Below are 18,594 nucleotides of genomic sequence, written 5' to 3' on the forward strand. Positions count from 1 at the left end.
GGGGACCCCCGCGTCCGGAACTGGACGGGCCCGGCGCTCCCACCTGCAGGGCGGGAACGTGGGGCACGGTCAAAGCCAGCCGAGATGTCAGAGCCTGGAAAACGGGTTTTGTTGTTGTTGTTTTAACTATTTTATTTCACCTTTATTTTATTTTTAATTCAAATGGGTCTGAAGTATGTATATTATATATATATATTATTCTATTATGTACATTATATTCTGTTATGTACTGTATATATTACATACACTATATATTATGTCTTATTCTATTATGTACATTATATTATATACATTATATTATTATGTGTATTATATTATGTACGTATATGTTAGGTACATTATATATTATTATATTATATTATTACATTATATATTATGTACATTATATATTATTCTGTATATTATTCTATTATGTACATTATATATTATTCTGTATATTATTCTATTATGCACATTATATATTGTTTTGTATATTATTCTATTATACATATTATATATTATTCTGTATATTCTATTATGCACATTATACATTATTCTGTATATTATTCTTTTTTATTATGTACATTATATATTATTCTGTATATTATTCTATTCTATTATGCACATTATACATTATTCTGTATATTATTATTTTCTATTATGTACATTATGTATTCTGTGTATTATTCTATTCTATTATGCACATTATATATTATTCTGTATATTCTATTCTATTATGTACATTATATATTAGTCTGTATATTAATTCTGCAGCAACTCAGCAGGAGGGGAGAGAATTTTCCAGCAAGCCAGGCTTGGCACTTAGCATGAAGTGGACATTAGAGAAAAGTCCGTGCTAGGAGGGCGGCACACGTTTTATCTCAGTGGTGGGGGCTCCTTTTCTGTTCCCTGCCCAGACGTGGGCTTTCCTGTACGACTCCCCGCGACTTTTACCCTGGTGACGGTGACAGCCTGTCAGGTGACAGGGACGGTCACCGTCGGCGCCTTGCTGGCTGGGAGAGCTGCTGGGCGAAGCGCCTCGTGGAGGTGGCCAAGTGTGCAAGTGTGTGTGAGCAGCCCACAGGCGTGAGTCCGTGCTGGTGGGGCTGTCTGGGGGAAGGACGCTTGGGCACAAGCACTGGGCTGGATTCGCTCTGCTCTGGTGTGCGCCCATGGGCAGAGAGGGCTGCTTGGGCTTCACAGAGGGCAGGGGACATCTCAGGGACTCTTGTTTCTGGTCGCCTGGCTGAGTCTCCAAAGAAGCTCCACAGGCCGAAGGACGGGGTGGTAGGGCAGAGGAAGGAAACTGAGGCCCTGGCACAGCATGGCACCGTCGGGGAACCCTGGGGAGCTGGAAGCCTGGGTGTGGAGTATGGGCTTTCCTGGAGAGCCAGGACTTGAACATGCTGGTCAGGTTTGTCTGGAACCCTTGTGAGCTCTTGCTCTGGTACTTCTCTCATTTTATTTTGATTCATTTCTGTCTTGACCACTACTGTGTTTCTCATTCTCCCCCCCCCCCATCGTCAACCTATTAGAAGTTCATGATTATTATTGTTAAATTAGGAATAATGTCGGCATTACTATATTTATTGAACAAACTAATGATATTAAGCATTCAGTGTGTGAACTCTGGAGATGTTTTCACCAGAAACGTTTAGAAACTTCATTTTTCTAGTGTTGTCTCTTACAATGGAACGTACTGACCATAATGCAACATTGCTCTGGTTAGAATATCTCCACTTTGGTGGAGACGCAGGGCTGTGGAAGATGCATTATTCACAAGGAGCCGCTCTGGGCTGGGCAGATGCAAAGTTTGCCCAGCCTTCCAGTGCAGCTGCTTTGGGAGCACTGGGCATACGCTTCTGTGAATGACCACACACAGGCTGCAGGGTTTCTGTGAATGACCACACACAGGCTGCAGTGAAGTCACTGCCCTGGCACTGGAGTGGCCCAGGCTTCGGCCCTTACTCTCCTATCTTTTCTTTGGGTGAGAACCAAATAGGCCGGATGGTACATTTCATACTTATTAGGTATGGTAAATTATGAGATAATCACTTACACGTATCTTTATATCAATCTGGTGTTTTCAAATTTGGTTGAATGGAGAGAGAGAGAGAGAGAGGAAGAAGGCGGGCTGAAGTCTGGTGTAGCAACAGGTATCTTTTCTATACTTTAAGATGCGATTTTGAAAATATTGGTTTTGGTACTTTTAGAAGCTTACATAGGACTACACGTGTAGCAAAAGAATTAAGTCTGTGAATTTTAAGACAGACAGTAGGTGTTTAGGGTGCATTATATTTTGTCATCTTCACAAAGTTGGCTGTCATCCATATTTTTAATGTATTGGTAGAAGTCATCCCTCCAAAGGAATTTGGAAATTGAAAGACAAACTTTTGTGTATGTGATATGTATATATAATGTGTATGTATACATATATATGTATATATATGTATACATACACATTATATGCATATGTACCTATCTTAAACATTGATCTTATGTTTATACTGGGCATTATACGGATTTGTTGGTTTTAATTTATAGCTTGGATAAGGATTTAAAATGATCAGCCATTTACTGATACTTTGGTGAACAATCATCATGAAAGCTGTGATAAGGGTATTTTTAAACTATTGCAAGACGTTATCTAAATGTCTAAATCAACTGTTGATTCTTTGGAGCTTTTGAAATTTGACCATTTCACAAATGTGAAAAAGATAAAACACACAAATGTTCTGTTTCTTTCAGATTATTTTGGCCCAAGTCAAAGTGTTATGATTACTTATATCAAGAAGCAGAAGTTCTTCTGAAAAATTTTCCAGTTCAAGCCACAATTTCATTTTATGAAGATTCTGATAGTGAAGATGACACTGCCGAGATGACCTGAAAATTAATCTAGTTACTCTGGAAGATATGCAAAACAGAAGGACTTGAATTTAGTGTACAAATGTATCATAATTGTTTGAAACTAATTTATTTGTATATACATTATTAATAAAATGAAGTATTTTGTAATTACTGTGGTACTTTGACCTGTAAGAATTAGATGTTAGGATTTAAAAGAGGTACCATTTGCAAGTGTCTTGACTGTATTAAAAACCCTGGGGGCCTACAAAGGATCATTTCAGCCAGGTATCAGTAGTTCACATCTGTTTGGTTTGAAGTCAGCCTGGGCAGGAAAGTCTGTGAGACCCATATCCAATTCACCAACAAATAGCCGAAAGTGGAGGTTTGGCTCAAATGGTAACACACCAACCTACCATACCTGGGGCAGCACTCAGGCTAAGTTCAAGTCCCAATATGGCACACGTGTGTGCGCGTGCATGCGTGCGTGTGCACCCACACAGAGGATAATTTTGGTCTTAGCAGTAAATTACAGATTTATCTTTATTTACTTGGTTTTTCAGACAATGACAGCCCTAACTTTTTCAAGGCAGGGTCTTGTAATATACCTCACAAGAAGAGGAAGAACACATACCAACCACATACTTATGTGTTTGGGAAGGTGGTGAAAATCCTTAAAGCCATTTTCTATCATTGAGAAACAAAACCCAAGCTTAGGGCTCTTAAATTTTAGGGATTACTAACAGGAAAGGACTCTGGGCATGGTTCAAGTGGTAGCTTAGCAAGATGAGGCTCTGAGTTCAGTACCCAGTACTGCTAAATACACAGGGTGGGGGGGGGAGGGGAGAACAAAGCAAAGCAATAAAGAACAAACTTTAATAATACTATTCCTGCCTTTAAGTCTTGTGGTAAGGGCTGGGAAGGTGGTTCAGTGGTAGAGTGCTTGCCTTGCATGCATGAGGTCCTGGGTTGGATTCCTCAGCACCACATAAGCAAAAAAGAAAAAAGCTGGAAGTGGCGCTGTGGCTCAAGTGGTAGAGTGCTAGCCTTGAGGTGAAGAGCTGAGGGACAGTGTCCAGGCCCAGAGTTCAGGCCCCATGACCGGACCTCCCCTCCCTCTGCCAAAAAAGAAAATCTTGTGGAAAAAGAGAAAGTATGTTCCATACTTTCTGTACTCCACTGATGGATCCCTAAATTAAAATAATATGTTTAAATGGGAGTGACTTACATAGAACCTTAAACAATGGAGCTCAAAAGCCAGAATATAAAAGTTTTTTTTTCAATTTTTGTCTGATAGAGCTAAGATCCTTGCCAAGTAGGAAATATAATCAGTATCAATTTTTGCCAGGCACTGATGGCTCACACCTGTAATTCTAACAACTTAAAAGACTGCGAAGTGAGGGATGAGGGTTCAGAGTCAGCCTGAGAGATGGGTGCCGGTGGCTCACTCCTGTAATCCCCGATACTCAAGAGGCTGAGATCTGTGGATCGCAGTTCATAGCCAGCCCAGGCAGAAAAGTCCATGAGAGTCTTATCTGCAATTAACCACCAGAAAACCAGAAGTGGAACTGTGGCTCAAAGTGGTAGAGCGTTTGCCTTGAGCAAAAGAGCTCTGGGACAGTGCTCAGGCCCTGAGTTCAGGCCCCATAACAGACAAAAACAGAAACAAACAAACAAAAAACCAAAACCAAAGCCAGACTGGACAGAAATATCTGATATTTTCTCTCCAATTAACTAGCAAAAAGTCAGGGTAGGGTGGGCTCAAGTAAAAGCTGGGTATTGAAATATATACATAAAGCATATATATATGTAAAATTAATTTCTGTATGTATAAAATATATGTGTAAATCAATTTTCTTTTTTACTTTTCTTTCCCTGCTTTTGATATTCTCATGTGAAAATTTTTCTTATGAGATGTGAAATGGTTTTCAGTGATTAGTTTTTCTTACATAGATTCAGAGAGGAGTAGTTCCTTAATGAGATAGGAAACAGACGATTTGCAAAGTGGAAGAAATATAATAAGCAATGTTCATGAAGTTCTTTTAGGTCATATACACAAAGAGCTCAACTACAAGTAGAACATTAGCCTCTAATATAAGCCACTTGTGGGGCTAAAGAGGGAAGACTGCAAGTTCAAGACTTTCTTGGGACAATTAACAGGACCTTATCTCAAAAATTGTTTTCTATAACCAGTATGCTAATGGGTAGAGGCAAGGATCTGAGGTAGTTAGCTAAGAAAATATCTCTTGAGGGCTGGGAAGGTGGTTCAATGGTAGAGTGCTTGCTTGCTTGCATGCATAAGGCCCTGGGTTCAATTCCTCAGCACCACATAAGCAGAAAAAGCCAGAAGTGGTGCTATGGCTCAAGTGGTAAAGTGTTAACCTTAAGCTGAAATCCTGAGGGACAGCGTCCAGGCCCAGAGTTCAAGCCCCGTGACCAACCGAAGGAAAAAAAGAGACAATTATTATGAATAGTTCAAACAATATGTTTTAAATATTTTAAGAAGAAAATTTCCCAATCCTATAGTTTTTCTCACATTTGAAGTATTTCTTAAGTACAATTGTTTTGTCCTTGGTATGATTATGTTAGGTAAATGTTCAAATAAGACCCTGTTCACTCAACACCATTTCATTTCTCCCAAAAAATGCTTTTACCAACTACTAAAGTTATTTCATACCAAGTAATCGCATGACTAATATCAAAGTTCAGTGCAGATCCAAACACTGCTATCTTTATATAAAGATATTCCCCATTTCATAGAAGTGACATTGAATCTCAGCTAGTTCATACATATTTTCTTATTGTGAGAGCTTTATGTCATGCTGACTCTAATCTTGTCTGATTACATCTCCAACTTACCTTATTCAGATATTAAATGACTATTTATTAAAAATGTATTCAAAAAGTGTCTGAACACCTACTATAGGTTAGGAATTGTAATAGTTACAAGTTATAGCTCCTCTCAGTTTCTGCCAAACCTTGGGTGAAGGTGACTCACACCTGAGAATCCTAGCTACATAGGAGGCTAAGATCTGAGGATCTCAATTTGAAGCCAGCTCAGATAGGACAGTCCATGAGATGCTTATCTCCAATTAACAACAATCCTAAAATACAGGCCAGTAGCTTGGTTAACATGTATTAGCAAGAGGAAGATGTACTACTGGAACACCATGACAATTGCCCCAGTTGTGTTGGTGGTTCTTCATTCATGAGTTTAGTCTGACAAAAATTGGCTAACTTGTAAGCAAAGATGGTGGGAAATAAGCAGAAATGTGGGGTCTTTCAATCAACCATTCCAAACTAGTGGCTTTCTCAAAGGAATTTTTTAAAGACTTCTTGATAAAACAATGGATTCAGTCTTGTGGTCAAGAGAAGGGTAAGGATTCTGCTGTCCTGAAGTTTCACACAGGTTCAAGATAGTGGCTGCTAAAATAAGGGATGAAGATGGATCTCATTAAAATAAGGCCATTAAAATGTGTTGGATGCACAGAAAGAAATAAGGCAGTCATATTAAGTACAACTAGAGAAGAATATAGTAAGGTCACTGGCACATACAACTGAATACAGACAAACATAAAAACTCCTAATATTGTTTCTGATAGGTTTTTTATTTGGCAAATGTGGCCATGGAGGTGAATAAGGAAGAAACATACAGACAGCAAAGATGAGGATCATCTCTGGCGTTCTTACTAGAGAGCAAGACTAAGGACATTCTTTATTGTAGGGCCTGGGATTTTCCCTACTCCTGCCCAGCACTACAAACCACAAAGTAGAAGACTTTTTTCTGATTTGTATTTCGGATTCACTACAAAATGTTGAATTTATGTGAGAGGGTCAGAGATGGAACAGATAACTGGGCTTTGTTCGCAGGCCATTGGACTTGGAGAGTTGATGAAAAGTAATGTATCTCTCAGTGAACTTGGTTGAATGCAACATGTAGATGACAACTTGGTTGTGATTTTTTTGGTTGCTGTTTGTGCCAGTCCTGGGGCTTGAACTCTGGGCCTGGGCACTGTTCCTGAGCCTCTCTGTGCTCAAGGCTGGTGTTCTACCACTTGAGCCACAGTGCCACTTTTGGCTTTTTCTGTTTATGTGGTACTGAGGAATCGAACCCAGGGTTTCATGCATGTTAGGCAAGAAGTCTACCACTGAGCCACCTTCCCAGCACCCTTTGATGCCATTTTTGTTCGTACCCATTACAAAGTGTATATGCTGATAAAGTTGATGACTGTCTAAATACCCTCGGACGAGTGTTGGTGTACTGGGTGAAGGGCCGCTATGACACTTCATTCAGCACCGGAGCTCGGGACAGCGGCACGGCCGGCGCTCTCCACCTGCAATCCCAAAGGCTTCGCTGCCCGCAGTGCTGAAGTCAGGGCAAGGAAAACTGAGCATGCGTACTCGCCTCGTCCATAACTGAGCGTGCGTAATCTCATGATCCCGCCTCCGACGTGTTGCGTCATGACGTCAGGCGACCCCGGAAGTGGGTCCGGGCTTGGCGTCTGCCCGGCCACGGAGCCGGAGCGAACGGCGCTGAGCCGTGCGGTGTGGACTCCGGGCAGGGCCGGGCCGGGCCGGGCCGGGGGTCCAGGATGCTGAACGTCCCGTCTCAGTCCTTCCCAGGCCCCAGCTCCCAGCAGCGCGCCGCCTCTGGGGGCCGCAGCAAGGTACGCGGGTGACCCCGGCGTCTCGGCCCGGCCGGGCCTAGTAGAGGCTCACGCCGGCCGTCCCCTCCTGTCACCCTGTCTGCCTCTCCCCTGACTCCTCCTGTCCTCCTGTCTGCCTTTCCCCATCTCCTCCTGTCCCCCTGTCTGCCTCTCCCCATCCCTGCCCCATGGCCCTGTCTGCCTCTCCCCGACCCCTCCCTTCCCCTGCCTGCCTCTCCCCATCCCCTCCTGTCCCCCTGTCTGCTTCACCCCATCCCCTCCTGTCCCCCTATCTGCTTCTCCCCATCCCCTCCTGTCCCCCCCGTCTGCCTCTCCCCATTCCCTCCTGCCCCCCTGTTTGATCCTCTCAGCCCCACTCTCTGATCTCCCCAGTCTCCAGACCCCAAATTCTTCTTCCTCCCCATCTTTCCTGTTGTTTTCATCCCTCTTGTCAGTTCCCTCACTCCAAATCTTTTCCCGAAGTGCCCACCTGTGGGACCAGCTCTGGCCAGGTGCTGGATGAAGGTCCTCAGACTCAGCCCCTGCTCTTCCCCATCCTCCCTTCCCTCATCTGGTCCTCCCTTCCAACACCTGCTACATCTCTTCCCACATCTGGGCCTCTCTCACCTTACTCCATCCTCCCCTCTCGCCTTTTGCTCTCCCCTGTTTGGGAGTGGTGGGTGAGGCCAGTCCCTTGCAGAACCGTGGTGACAGCCATGCCAGGGCGGGGACTTCTGGGCCAGTTGGGGAGAACCTAGAGGAGAGAATGTCCACAAGCCTCCCGTTAGGTTTAAGGATATTTCTCCAAGTCATACCATTTATACTGCCTTCCTCTAGTATGTGACAGTTTTAACAGTGTCTCTTCTACTTGTTACTTGCTGTCTCTAGAGCTGATATCCTGGAGTATTTGTTGGGCATAGTGACTGCTAGCAACAGGTGGCATACAGAAATATTTTACATTTGCAAAATTGGATGCAAATCCTGTCCTGGGTGCCCTGCAGTGTGAATGCCACTTGTTCCCACTGTTGGGTAGCCACATCTTCCTGATTCCTGTCTGAAACTTTCACCTGTTGAGTCACTCCTTTTTATTTTCATTTCTGGACTGCTTTTGAATCTTAGTGTCACTTCTTTCACATAGACTGGAGTTCTAATCTCAGATCGGTATGTGGCTTTAGGGAGCTGTACTTTTCATTTGCTTTTACCGCAAGGGTTTTTGAAGTGTTTACTGGTGACTGTGTGCGCTCTCTGTGTTTTCTGTGTTATTTCACTTAATTTTCACAGTGACCCTGCGATGGGAGCTTTTACTGTACCATTTCACAGAAAAGGGAAATTGAGTAAGAAATGATGTCTTAGATCATGAAGGCTTGTGATGTGATCACGTTTGTGACATTTCACTTATGACTGTGTATTTCTGTTATCCAACCTTGCAATCCTGCGTCCCTTCCTTCCTGATGTTTGATCTGTTTCTCTCCTTAATCTACTTTTCTAGAATTAGAATGTGAATTGCTGCTTTTCTCCATTAAAATTGCCAACTACCTTCTTTTGTTGGGCAATTTCAAACTAAAATGGCAATCCTCCTACTTTGTTTTCTCCCTATCTACAATTAGAGGCTCACTCATAATCCTAAGCCATTTCCAGCTTGGGTAGGAGATGAGGTCTCACTAACTTTTTACACCAGGTTGTCTCAAACCAGGCTATTTCCCACCTCCATCTCTGGAGTAGTGGTGATCACTGCTCTGAGCCACAGCACTTAGCTCTCTTTATGTCTTTGAGACCTGGTCACATTTCTTGCTCAGGCTGGCCTTGAACTTCCACTTTTCCTGACTCAGCATTTTGAGACGCTTTATCTTTTTAAATGGGAATAAAAATAATGAAATATCCTGAAGACAGGTAGTAGACAGGGGGCTGGAAAGAAAAAAACAACTCAAAGAAGCCAATTTTTCTTTTCTTTTTTTTTTTTTTTTAAGGTCCCTTTAAAACAAGGCAGAAGTCTTATGGATTGGATTCGACTGACCAAAAGTGGAAAGGACCTGACAGGTATGCAAGGCAGGCTGATTGAAGTCACTGAAGAAGAACTTAAGAAACACAACAAGAAAGATGATTGCTGGATATGCATAAGGGGTAGGTTTATTAAGTACTTAAAAAAATGTTGCCTGGGTTTTCCATTTACAGGGTCATGTAATCATTCTGTGGTGCTCATGCTACCTTGTGAGCATCAGGTAACACCATGTCCTGACTTTGGACAGTATTCCTTACATAACTGTGTTCATTTTGATGTAGAAAACACCTGACTTCTGAAATGGAAATTTTGTCTAGCATCTCAGTACAGCATTCCCTTTGCAAAGAAACAAGTGTTTGCCAGGAAATTTAATGCCAAACCGAACAGCAGAATTATCCAGAACACACAGTGTGTGTCACATCATTTTCCATCTCAGAGCCACATAATTGAGTTCTGTTGGAAAAGATGTGTCTGAGAACCCAGGGGGAGCCAGAAAGGCTACATTAAAGCCCAGCCTTCAAATCTCATTTTCAGCAAATTGTTTTTAATGTTCTTTCTTAGCCATGCCAGTTCCTGAGTTTTCTAGCCCATACTACATTGTAAATTTCACATTAGAATGAGAGTATCAGAAGAAGACAGAATATGGCTTTCATTATGGATGTGAAGTCAGCTAGATCATCCTAAAGTAAGATAGGCCCCTAATGCAGGGCAGGAAATTTATATTGGGAAATGCACAGGGACACAGTCATGTGGTGATTAAGGAAGAGGGATTGGAGGATATATGATGGATGTGTATGTGTGTGTGTGGGGGGAGGGTAATTGTGTGGTTTCATTTAAAGCCATGGAGTCCTGTGTGTGCTATGTTCTATACTTACTAGGTTAAGATACTCATCTTAACCTTGAACAGAATTCAACCTATAAAAGATGCAGTTTACCTGGGAACATTGGTTCAAGCCCAGAATCCCAGTTACTTGAGGTACAGAGATCAGGGGGTCACAGTTTGAGGCCTTCCAGGATATAAAAATCCTCAGACGTCCATCTCGGTGGATGGCTGGGCACATTGGCAATGCCTGTCATCTCCAGCTTCAGGGGAATCAAAGTGAATAATCTAATAGTGTCCTGGTTATTTTTTGGTGGTAATGAAGTTTGAACTGAGGCCTCACAGTTGCTAGGTAGATACGTTGTCACCTGACACTATTGGTCCCTTGTGGCACTGGTTATTCAAGACAGGGTCTCACTGCATGCTTGGGCTGCCTTGGGCTGCAGTCCTCTATGTGTGCTCTTCTATCATGGGCATGACCTGGACACTAGTAGACATTCCTTCTCCTCTCCCCTCCCTTTCCCTCCCTTCCCCTCCCTTCCCCTCTCCTCTCCTCTCCTTTCCTCTCCTCTCCTTTCCTCTCCTCTCTTCTCCTCTCCTCTACTCCCCTCCCTCCCCTCCCCTCCCCTCCTTTCCCTCCCACCCTCTCTCTCTCTCTCCTTTTTTTTTTTTATTGGTCGTGAGGCTTGAACTCTGGGCCTGGGCACTGTCCCTGAGCTCTTCAGCTCAAGGCTAGCACTCTACTACTTGAGCCACAGGCCACTTCCGGTTTTCTGGTGGTTTATTGGAGTTTCATGGACTTTCCTGCCCAGGCTGGCTTTGAACCACAATCTTCAGATTTCAGCCTCCTGAGTAGCTAGGATGACAGGCGTGATCTACTGGCACCCGGCCTTCTCTTCTCTTATCCTTTTTTTCTTTTTCTTTTTTTTTCCTGGTGATACTGGGATTTGAATTCAGAACCTTGTGCTTATGAGGCAGGCACTCTGCAATTTGAGGCACCCCTCTAACCCTTTTTGTTGTAGGTTATTGTTCTCATTGGGTCTCTTAAAGATTTTTTTTTTTGCCTTGGCACTCTTAGACTACAATCCTTCTACCTGTCTCCCCCACACTTGCTTATTGGTGGAGATAGGGTCTAAATGACTTATTGCTTAGATTGGCCTCAAATTGTGATTACAGATGTGAGCCACTGTTTCCAGCTTAGAGTATGAAGTTTTCAGTGACCATGATATGGAAACTTCTAGCAGGTGATGACATACCTTGTCCCAAGCTAGAACTCTTCAGCAATCCAGGAACATTCAGATGTGGTTCCTACCAGCAAGCTGGATCTAAGATTCTGCCAGGTGTGAAAAGATCCCTTTGTTTCTTACAGGGTTCCAGTATCCCACCCCCTCCTTTCCTGCTGCTTACCTGTTTACTGGCTGCGGGCACTGGTTCAAAGTGATTTCTCTTCTGTGCCTGAGTGCTTTGCTCGGGATTGGTGGAGACCCATTCTCCAGGAGCACTCCTCAGCTGGCCCAACTGCAGGGGCCTCAGCTCTGTTCTGCAAGATAGAGCCACTTCTGAAGACTCATATTCTATAGTCAGTGAGAGCTTATGAGAATCTGTATCCCCTCTACTATTCATTTGATATGTTGATGGGATAAAGGACTGCACTACTGTGCTGGAGTCCACTGTCACCTCAAATGACTTCAATATGTGACACCTCTTCCAGCAAGGTTGCTGATTTAAATTTCTTTAAAATTTCTATTAGGGAAATGTGTTCTAATCTGACAATAAGTAATCCTTTTCTTTTTTCTTTGGAAAAGTAAGTGTATTGTTTTTCCTTTCCTTTCTCTTTCTTTTGTTGGTGCTGGTCCTTGGGCTTGAACTCCAGGCCTAGGTGCTGTTCCTTTTATTTTCTTGCATAAAGCTGGTGCTCTACCACTTTAGTCACCACTCCACTCCTGGCTTCTTGCTAGTTTATCAAGGATAAGAGTCTCTTGGAATTTTCTGTCCTGTCTGATTTCAAACCTCAGTCCTCAGATCTCAGTCTCCTGAGAAGCTAGGATTATAGTCATGAGACACTGACACCTGACTTTTTTCTTTTATCTTTTTCTTTTGACAGAGCTTGTTTTTCATTTATCACGGGACAGTCTATTTAGACCTGCTGTCATGCGGAGGTAGTGGCAGTGAAGTTCTGTAGAGGGTTTTGGAGATGGTGGTAGCAGACTAGAGGCAGGATACACCTAGGTTAGGAAAATAAGATGTGTGTGTGTGTGTGTGTGTGTGTGTGTATGTACGTATGTGTGTTTGTGTGTGTGTGTGTTTCTGTGTGTGTTGGAGATAAACCTGGAGCCCTGAGCAGGGTTTCGGCAGGAAGTGAGGAGACAAATTTCACATTTTTTCTCTCATGCAGAATCTAGATTTTAAAAAAAGACATGAATGTGGGAGGCTGTTTGTTTCTAACGTTATTAATTAGAATTTAGACTTTGCAAAATTTATCAAGATCCCAGCATCAATTTGAGAGTATTATCTTCCACAAATGAATAGTTTCTATCCCATGGTCAAACATGTGCTCCAAGCTGCCACACCTTAGGAATTAGAAATTTAGGAAGAAATTAATAAAATCGTCATTGGAGACTTGTGAAGGTTACAAAACTCTTTCTAAATGTCGAGTAGTAGCTGGGTGCCTGCAGTTCACACATATCATCCTAGCTACTCAGGAGGCTGAGATCTGAGGATCAGAGTTCTGAGGATCCCAGTTTGAAGCCAGCCTGGGCAGCAAAGCCTGACACTCTTAGCTTCAATTAAATATCAAAAAAAAAAAAAAAAAAGACAGACGTAGAACTGTGGCTCAAGTGGTAGATGGCTAGTCTTGAGCCACACAGCTCAGGAACAGGGCCCAGGCCCTAAGTTCAAGCCCTACAATCAAACAAACATGAAACAAATAGAGCTTACAAGAAGCTCTGCCCAGTGGTAAACCTGTGATCCCAACTACTTGGGAGGCAAAGAAAGGAAGATGTCATAAGTGTGACACTAACTTTGGCAGAGTTAATGAGACCGTCTGAAAAACAAAATCAAAACAAAAGGGTTCAGTGCAAAGCTTATTTGAAGAAAGCCTGGATTCAGTCCTTCATACTATGAGACAAAACAAAACAATGACAGCAAATCTTGAACATGAGAGACTTGCTTAATAAAAGCCAGATGTAGTTGGGTGCCAGTGACTCATGCCTATAATCCTAGCTACTCAGATCTCTACTGAAATCTGAGGATCAGGGTTTAAAACCATCTGGGGCAGGACATTCCTTGAGACTGTTACCTCCAATTAATTACTAAAAAAAGGCCAGAATGAAGCTGTGGGCCAGGTGGTAGAGTGCTAGGCTTGAGCAAAAACACCTCAGGGTCAGCCCCCAGACTCTGAGTTTAAGCCCCAACACTGGCACAAAAAAAAAAAAAAAGGAAAAAGAGGAAAGAAAGAAAAAAGATCATGTGTAGTACAGAGATAATTACAAAGCATGAAGGGAAAGCACGCTTTTTTCAGGGGGATACATTGCACATTCAGGGACTTACTTTTTAATTGCTAGAAAAGAAAACTAGGATGGAGAGAAAAGAAAGAGGCAGGAAAGAGGTCTGTAGAAATGGACCAGTTTACTTCAGGGCTGCTGTTTAAGTCTCCTGATTGGGAAGTTATTAACACTGCCATTAAGGTATCTCGGGCTGCAACAGTAACTGTTTTGTCATTATTAGGTTTTTAAAAAGAGGTTACCGAGCAAGAACCACACCACGCACGTGGTATTCAGGTAAGGGGTAGGTTTATTCATTGTTCTGGCTGGCACCAGACATGTTGACCCTCCATGCAGCTGGGAAAGGCCTGGGAAAGAGTTGGGAAAGAGAGAGAGCTGGGAAAAGAGAAGAGAGAACTGGGAAAGAGAGAGAGCTGGGAAAGAGAGCCACTGGGCCTGGGCTGGGCCTTATCTAGGGTATGGGCAGAGAAAGGTGTGGCCACATCAGATTCAGATGTGACCTCAGCGGATGCAGATGTGACCTCTTCCAGGTGTGCCAGTTGCCTAGGTAATGCAGGTACTGGGCGGAGACTTTGCTGCGAGGAGGGTGGAGTCTGCTCGCCATCCAGGAGAGGACCTTACATTCCAGCCTTTTAATAATCATGAAATAGGGCGCAGATTCTCTCTGGCTACTTCCTGCTGACAAGGAGCATCGACAATAGGGGTAAAAGGCTAGAATTTGGACCCCTCCCAGAGAAGGCAGCTAGCAGCAGCTGTCCTTTGGTGGCGTGAGTCCTTAGATGAAGTCTGGAGAAGTCTCATGGGGCATTGAGGGGCTGGAAAAAAAAATACTAGAGAGCAAATAAATGGCAAGAGGAAGGACTTGGGGCTGAAAAATGTTGGTAGAAATGTCCCTAGCTACTTCTGACATCTGGTGACTAGGTATAGGAGAAGTCAGGTGACAAAGGCAAGAATATAAATTCCTGTTCAGTTAATAGGTAGACAGGTATGGACACTAGATGGGCAGGTTTCTTACTTCTATTGACCTCCGGCTCTGGTTAATTTGGAAAGGGCAGGCACAAAGTAGCTGATGTGACATCATCTCTTACTCCTCTCCATGGTCCCTTGTTCCCCAGACTGGCTGAGTCTAGGTGCTTGTTGCTGGGATGGCTTGTCCCAGTTGGTATTCAAGGAGGATTGAACTCAAGGCCAGGGCACTATCCTTGAGCACTTCTGCTCAAGGCTAGCACTGAACCACTTTGAGTTATAGTACCACTTTCAGTGTTTGCTAGTTCAAAATAAGAGACTTGAGCCATGCTTCCAGCCTGGCTCTTTACAGGTTAGTTGGGAGATGGAGTCTTAGGGATTTTTCAGCTTGGGCTGTCTTTGAATTGCAATCTTTGCCACGAAAACCCTTTATTATTTCCAATTAAAGCAACAAGGAGATCAAATGGAATAGAGCTTACCTGGTCCTTATCAAGAATTGGCCAAGAAATATTCTGCAATGACAAAACTGGTTAGATGTGAGAATCTTAGCATAGATATGCCCAATATTTTAGAATCACGCAGTCAGTACTAGAATACACAACACAAAACGAAAAAGGCAAAACTCAAAACCTAAAATTTTGACAACAATGTTTAGACATCTTTGCTAACAAAGCACATCAGATGATTGGGCCTCAGCTACCAGCCAGGGTCTGTGAAAAGAGCAAGTTGTTAGCAAGGTACATTAGAATAGATGGATGGAGGAGTAGTAAGCTTGGTGGAAGGGTATGGGTCAGATGGGGCAAACCCCTTAACCCACCATGTGGCCAAGATGGCGAACTCAAGATGGCAAATTTCTGAAAAAAAATGCACAGAAACCCTGAACAAATAGATCAAGCCTAGTTTGGCTAGCCTTTGGGAGAGAACCTAGAGGGGGGTCCCTGGGACCCAGCCTGTGTCACACTCTTCAGGGCACAAGACAAAAAGTTGTAGAAAAAAGGAGAGAAAGTTGAACATGATTAGCAGGGAGAGCCTAAAAGTAAACAGACTTCTACCCATGTACCATTGCAGAGGCAAAAATTGTCTAAATCTGAAAAACAGCAAAAAATTAGGTGCTCTGGCTTTCCAGGGAGTGCAGGAGGCATTTCAGAGGGGTTTCACGGCACTGGAGTGACACATAGCACCCCATTAAAGGCATAGGAGAGAAAAAATTTGTGAGTGAAGGAGGGCTTATCGCATGGAAGCGGTGTCCCAACTTGCCACCAAGCCCTCTAGGGAGGAGTAACTAAGCAACCAGAGTCAAACGTCCTGGTGACCGGCATTTCAGTTAAAGGCCTAGCAGGTTCTCCGGCGTGGTACCACGTCTGAAGAGAGACTGAGCGGCAGAGAACACTTAGAGAGTAGTTCACTCACCAAAATGTAGAAGCGTGGAGGTGGATGTAGAGGCCAGCAGTGGTATTGATGCGCTTTGTCTGCAGCAGACAGACCAGTTCGCAAAAAGGCCGTCAGAACTATGGGTATTCCTCAGAGCAAAAAAGGGAAAACACAAAAACAAAAAACAAAAAGAAAAAAAAACAGAGAGGAATCCCACCTATCCTGACTTTAAGCCCTTCCCGGGTTTTGGCACCATTTATGTTAGTTTTTTAAAAAGAGGTAGCCAAGTAAGGACAGGACCACACATGTGTATTCAGGTAAGGGGTAGGTTTATTCATCGTTCTGGCTGGCACCAGGCCATGTTGGCCCTCCATGTGGCTGGGAAGGGCCTGGGAAAGAGAGCTGGGAAAGAGAAGAGAGCTGGGAAAGAGCTGGGAAAGAAAAGAGAGAGCTGGGAAAGAGAAAGAGAGAGAGCTGGGAGAGAGAGCATCTGGGCCTGGGCGAGGCCTTATCCAGGGTATGAGCAGAGAAAGGTGTGGCCACATCAAATTCAGCAGATGTGACCTCTTCCAGGTGTGCCAGTTGCCTAGGTAATGCAGGTACTGGGCGGAGACTTTGATGCGAGGAGGGTGGAGTCTGCTCGCCATCCAGGTACAGACCTTACAGTCACGACTTGCCATGCGGGATTTATGAACGTGGTAGTGTTGTCCATCTGAGGAGAGTGGGGTGTGCTCTGGTTCCGGTGATCCAGTCAGGAAGGAAGGAATGTGGTGAAAGACTAAGCATCCATCTGGAGGGCTGTGGGTATTTCAGGTTTTGTATGCTGACACAGTCAGCTCTTCACATACCCCAGAACGCCGGTGGTTGAACCACATGCAGTTTCTGTCCCAGATGCTAATGTGTGTTAGAGATCTTATTCTTGAGAAACTCTACAGCTCTGCTCAAGACTTGACTATAGAGGATGTTTGGATCTCGTTCGGAACACATCCTCTGTCATAAAAAGCCTACTAGGAACCATGTGATCCTAATTGTTAACGCTCATTTGTGGTTTGAAAAATTAAAGACTGGAAAAAGCCCTAAATTTTGATGGGCAAGGAGAGAGGTAGGGTGGGGCCCAGCTAGTTTTTCTTAAACTCTTCTTTGGATGCCTGCTGAAAAGTAGTTTTGTAGATTCCTTGTGCTTGCTTCTAAGCAGTTTCGTGAAGAACTCTGGGACTGGCTTGTTATTTTCTAAAATTAAGTTGGTAGAAAAATTGTAGTACTTTTCATAGGTCTCAAATCCAGCCTCCTTCCTTCCAAACTCATTATGATGAACATTTTAAGATGATTTAAATTCATAGATGCCATCATGTAAACAGGAAACAGTCTTCAGTATTAAGAAAAACAGTTCTGTTGTTGTTTGAAAGTTCTCTCTCTCTCTCTCTTTCTTTTTGCAGATGTGGGGCTTGAACTCAGGGCCTGAGTGCTGTCCCTGAGCTCTGAAACACCCACAGCCTTCCAGACTGATACTTTTGCCCAAGGCTAGTACTCTACAACTTTGAGCCACAGTGTCACTTCTGGTTTTTGAGTGGTTAATTGGAGTCTCATGAGGCTTATTCTGCTGGGGCTGGCTTTGAACCATGGTCTTCAGCTCTCAGCCTCCCGAGTAGCTAGGACTACAGGGGTGAGCCAACAGTGCCTGGCTTTAAGTCATTTTATTGATAATTTTTTTCACCCTTGGTTCCCCCTCCTTCCCCGCAAGACTCCTTTCTGTTGAAAGCTAGTACTTTACATGCCAAAGCCCCAGTCCACACTGCAGCTATACCCCACTTTCACCTTTGCCAGCTTCAGAGGTCCAGCCTTGGAGGACAGGGCATTGGATGGAGAGTAGGTAAAGAGTGGACAGGAAAAAAGTGATGACAACACTGACCATGATTCATTTCTGGATGTCTTCTAAGACCTGCTAAAACTCCCAAACTCAGGTCAGGTATGTGCAGGCTTGAATTCGCATCACAGGCTGCTGGGATGTGTGCCCTATTAGTGGCATCCGCCTTTTCTCCACCAGTAACCAGCAACCCTGCCCATATAGCAGTGCTGGGGTTGGTCCCAGCCTTCCATCACTACTGGTGTGGGCCCCTCTGACTTTATGTTGTTGAGCCCAGCTCCTCATTCGGGTGAGAGGTGCGCTGTACTGCTCCATCTTTGCCTCTATATCATCTTCCAGTGCGTACAGGTTCTTCAAGTGACTGTTTCCTTGCTGGGTCATGTGTGACAAAGTGGGCCTTCAGCATTGATGGGCCTGCAGCATTGATGTAGACATCAATGTGTACTTCTGGAATGTGAAGGCTCCCATGTTTTCTGCCTCTGACTGTGGGGTCTCAGGTACCTGCCCAGCCCCTCAACTGACAGGTTAACTTGTGACCTTACAAGCACAGTGGAACTTTGGTTTCTTTATAGCTCTTGATACTTGGAAATAGCAATTAATTC

General features: G+C 43.8%; 1 protein-coding gene and 1 pseudogene across 4 annotated transcripts in view; one reads left to right on the forward strand and one right to left on the reverse strand.

Annotated features, from left to right (window-relative positions):
- LOC105997744 overlaps nt 1-7,286 on the reverse strand; it is a 16,486-nt pseudogene extending 9,200 nt beyond the window's left edge.
- A 32-nt stretch (nt 7,287-7,318) lies between these two features.
- The window catches only part of LOC105997763 (cytochrome b5 reductase 4), a 41,590-nt gene continuing 30,314 nt past the window's right edge, over nt 7,319-18,594 (forward strand). For all 4 annotated transcript variants that reach the window (XM_013032282.1, XM_013032284.1, XM_013032283.1 and 1 more), the window contains exons 1-2: nt 7,319-7,490; nt 9,437-9,590. In XM_013032282.1, coding sequence (XP_012887736.1) covers nt 7,416-7,490; nt 9,437-9,590 — 229 coding nt within the window. In that variant the 5' untranslated portion in view covers nt 7,319-7,415. The remainder of the gene's footprint in view (nt 7,491-9,436; nt 9,591-18,594) is intronic.

Source organism: Dipodomys ordii, unplaced genomic scaffold, assembly GCF_000151885.1.
Source record: "Dipodomys ordii isolate 6190 unplaced genomic scaffold, Dord_2.0 Scaffold152, whole genome shotgun sequence".
NCBI lineage: Eukaryota > Metazoa > Chordata > Mammalia > Rodentia > Heteromyidae > Dipodomys > Dipodomys ordii.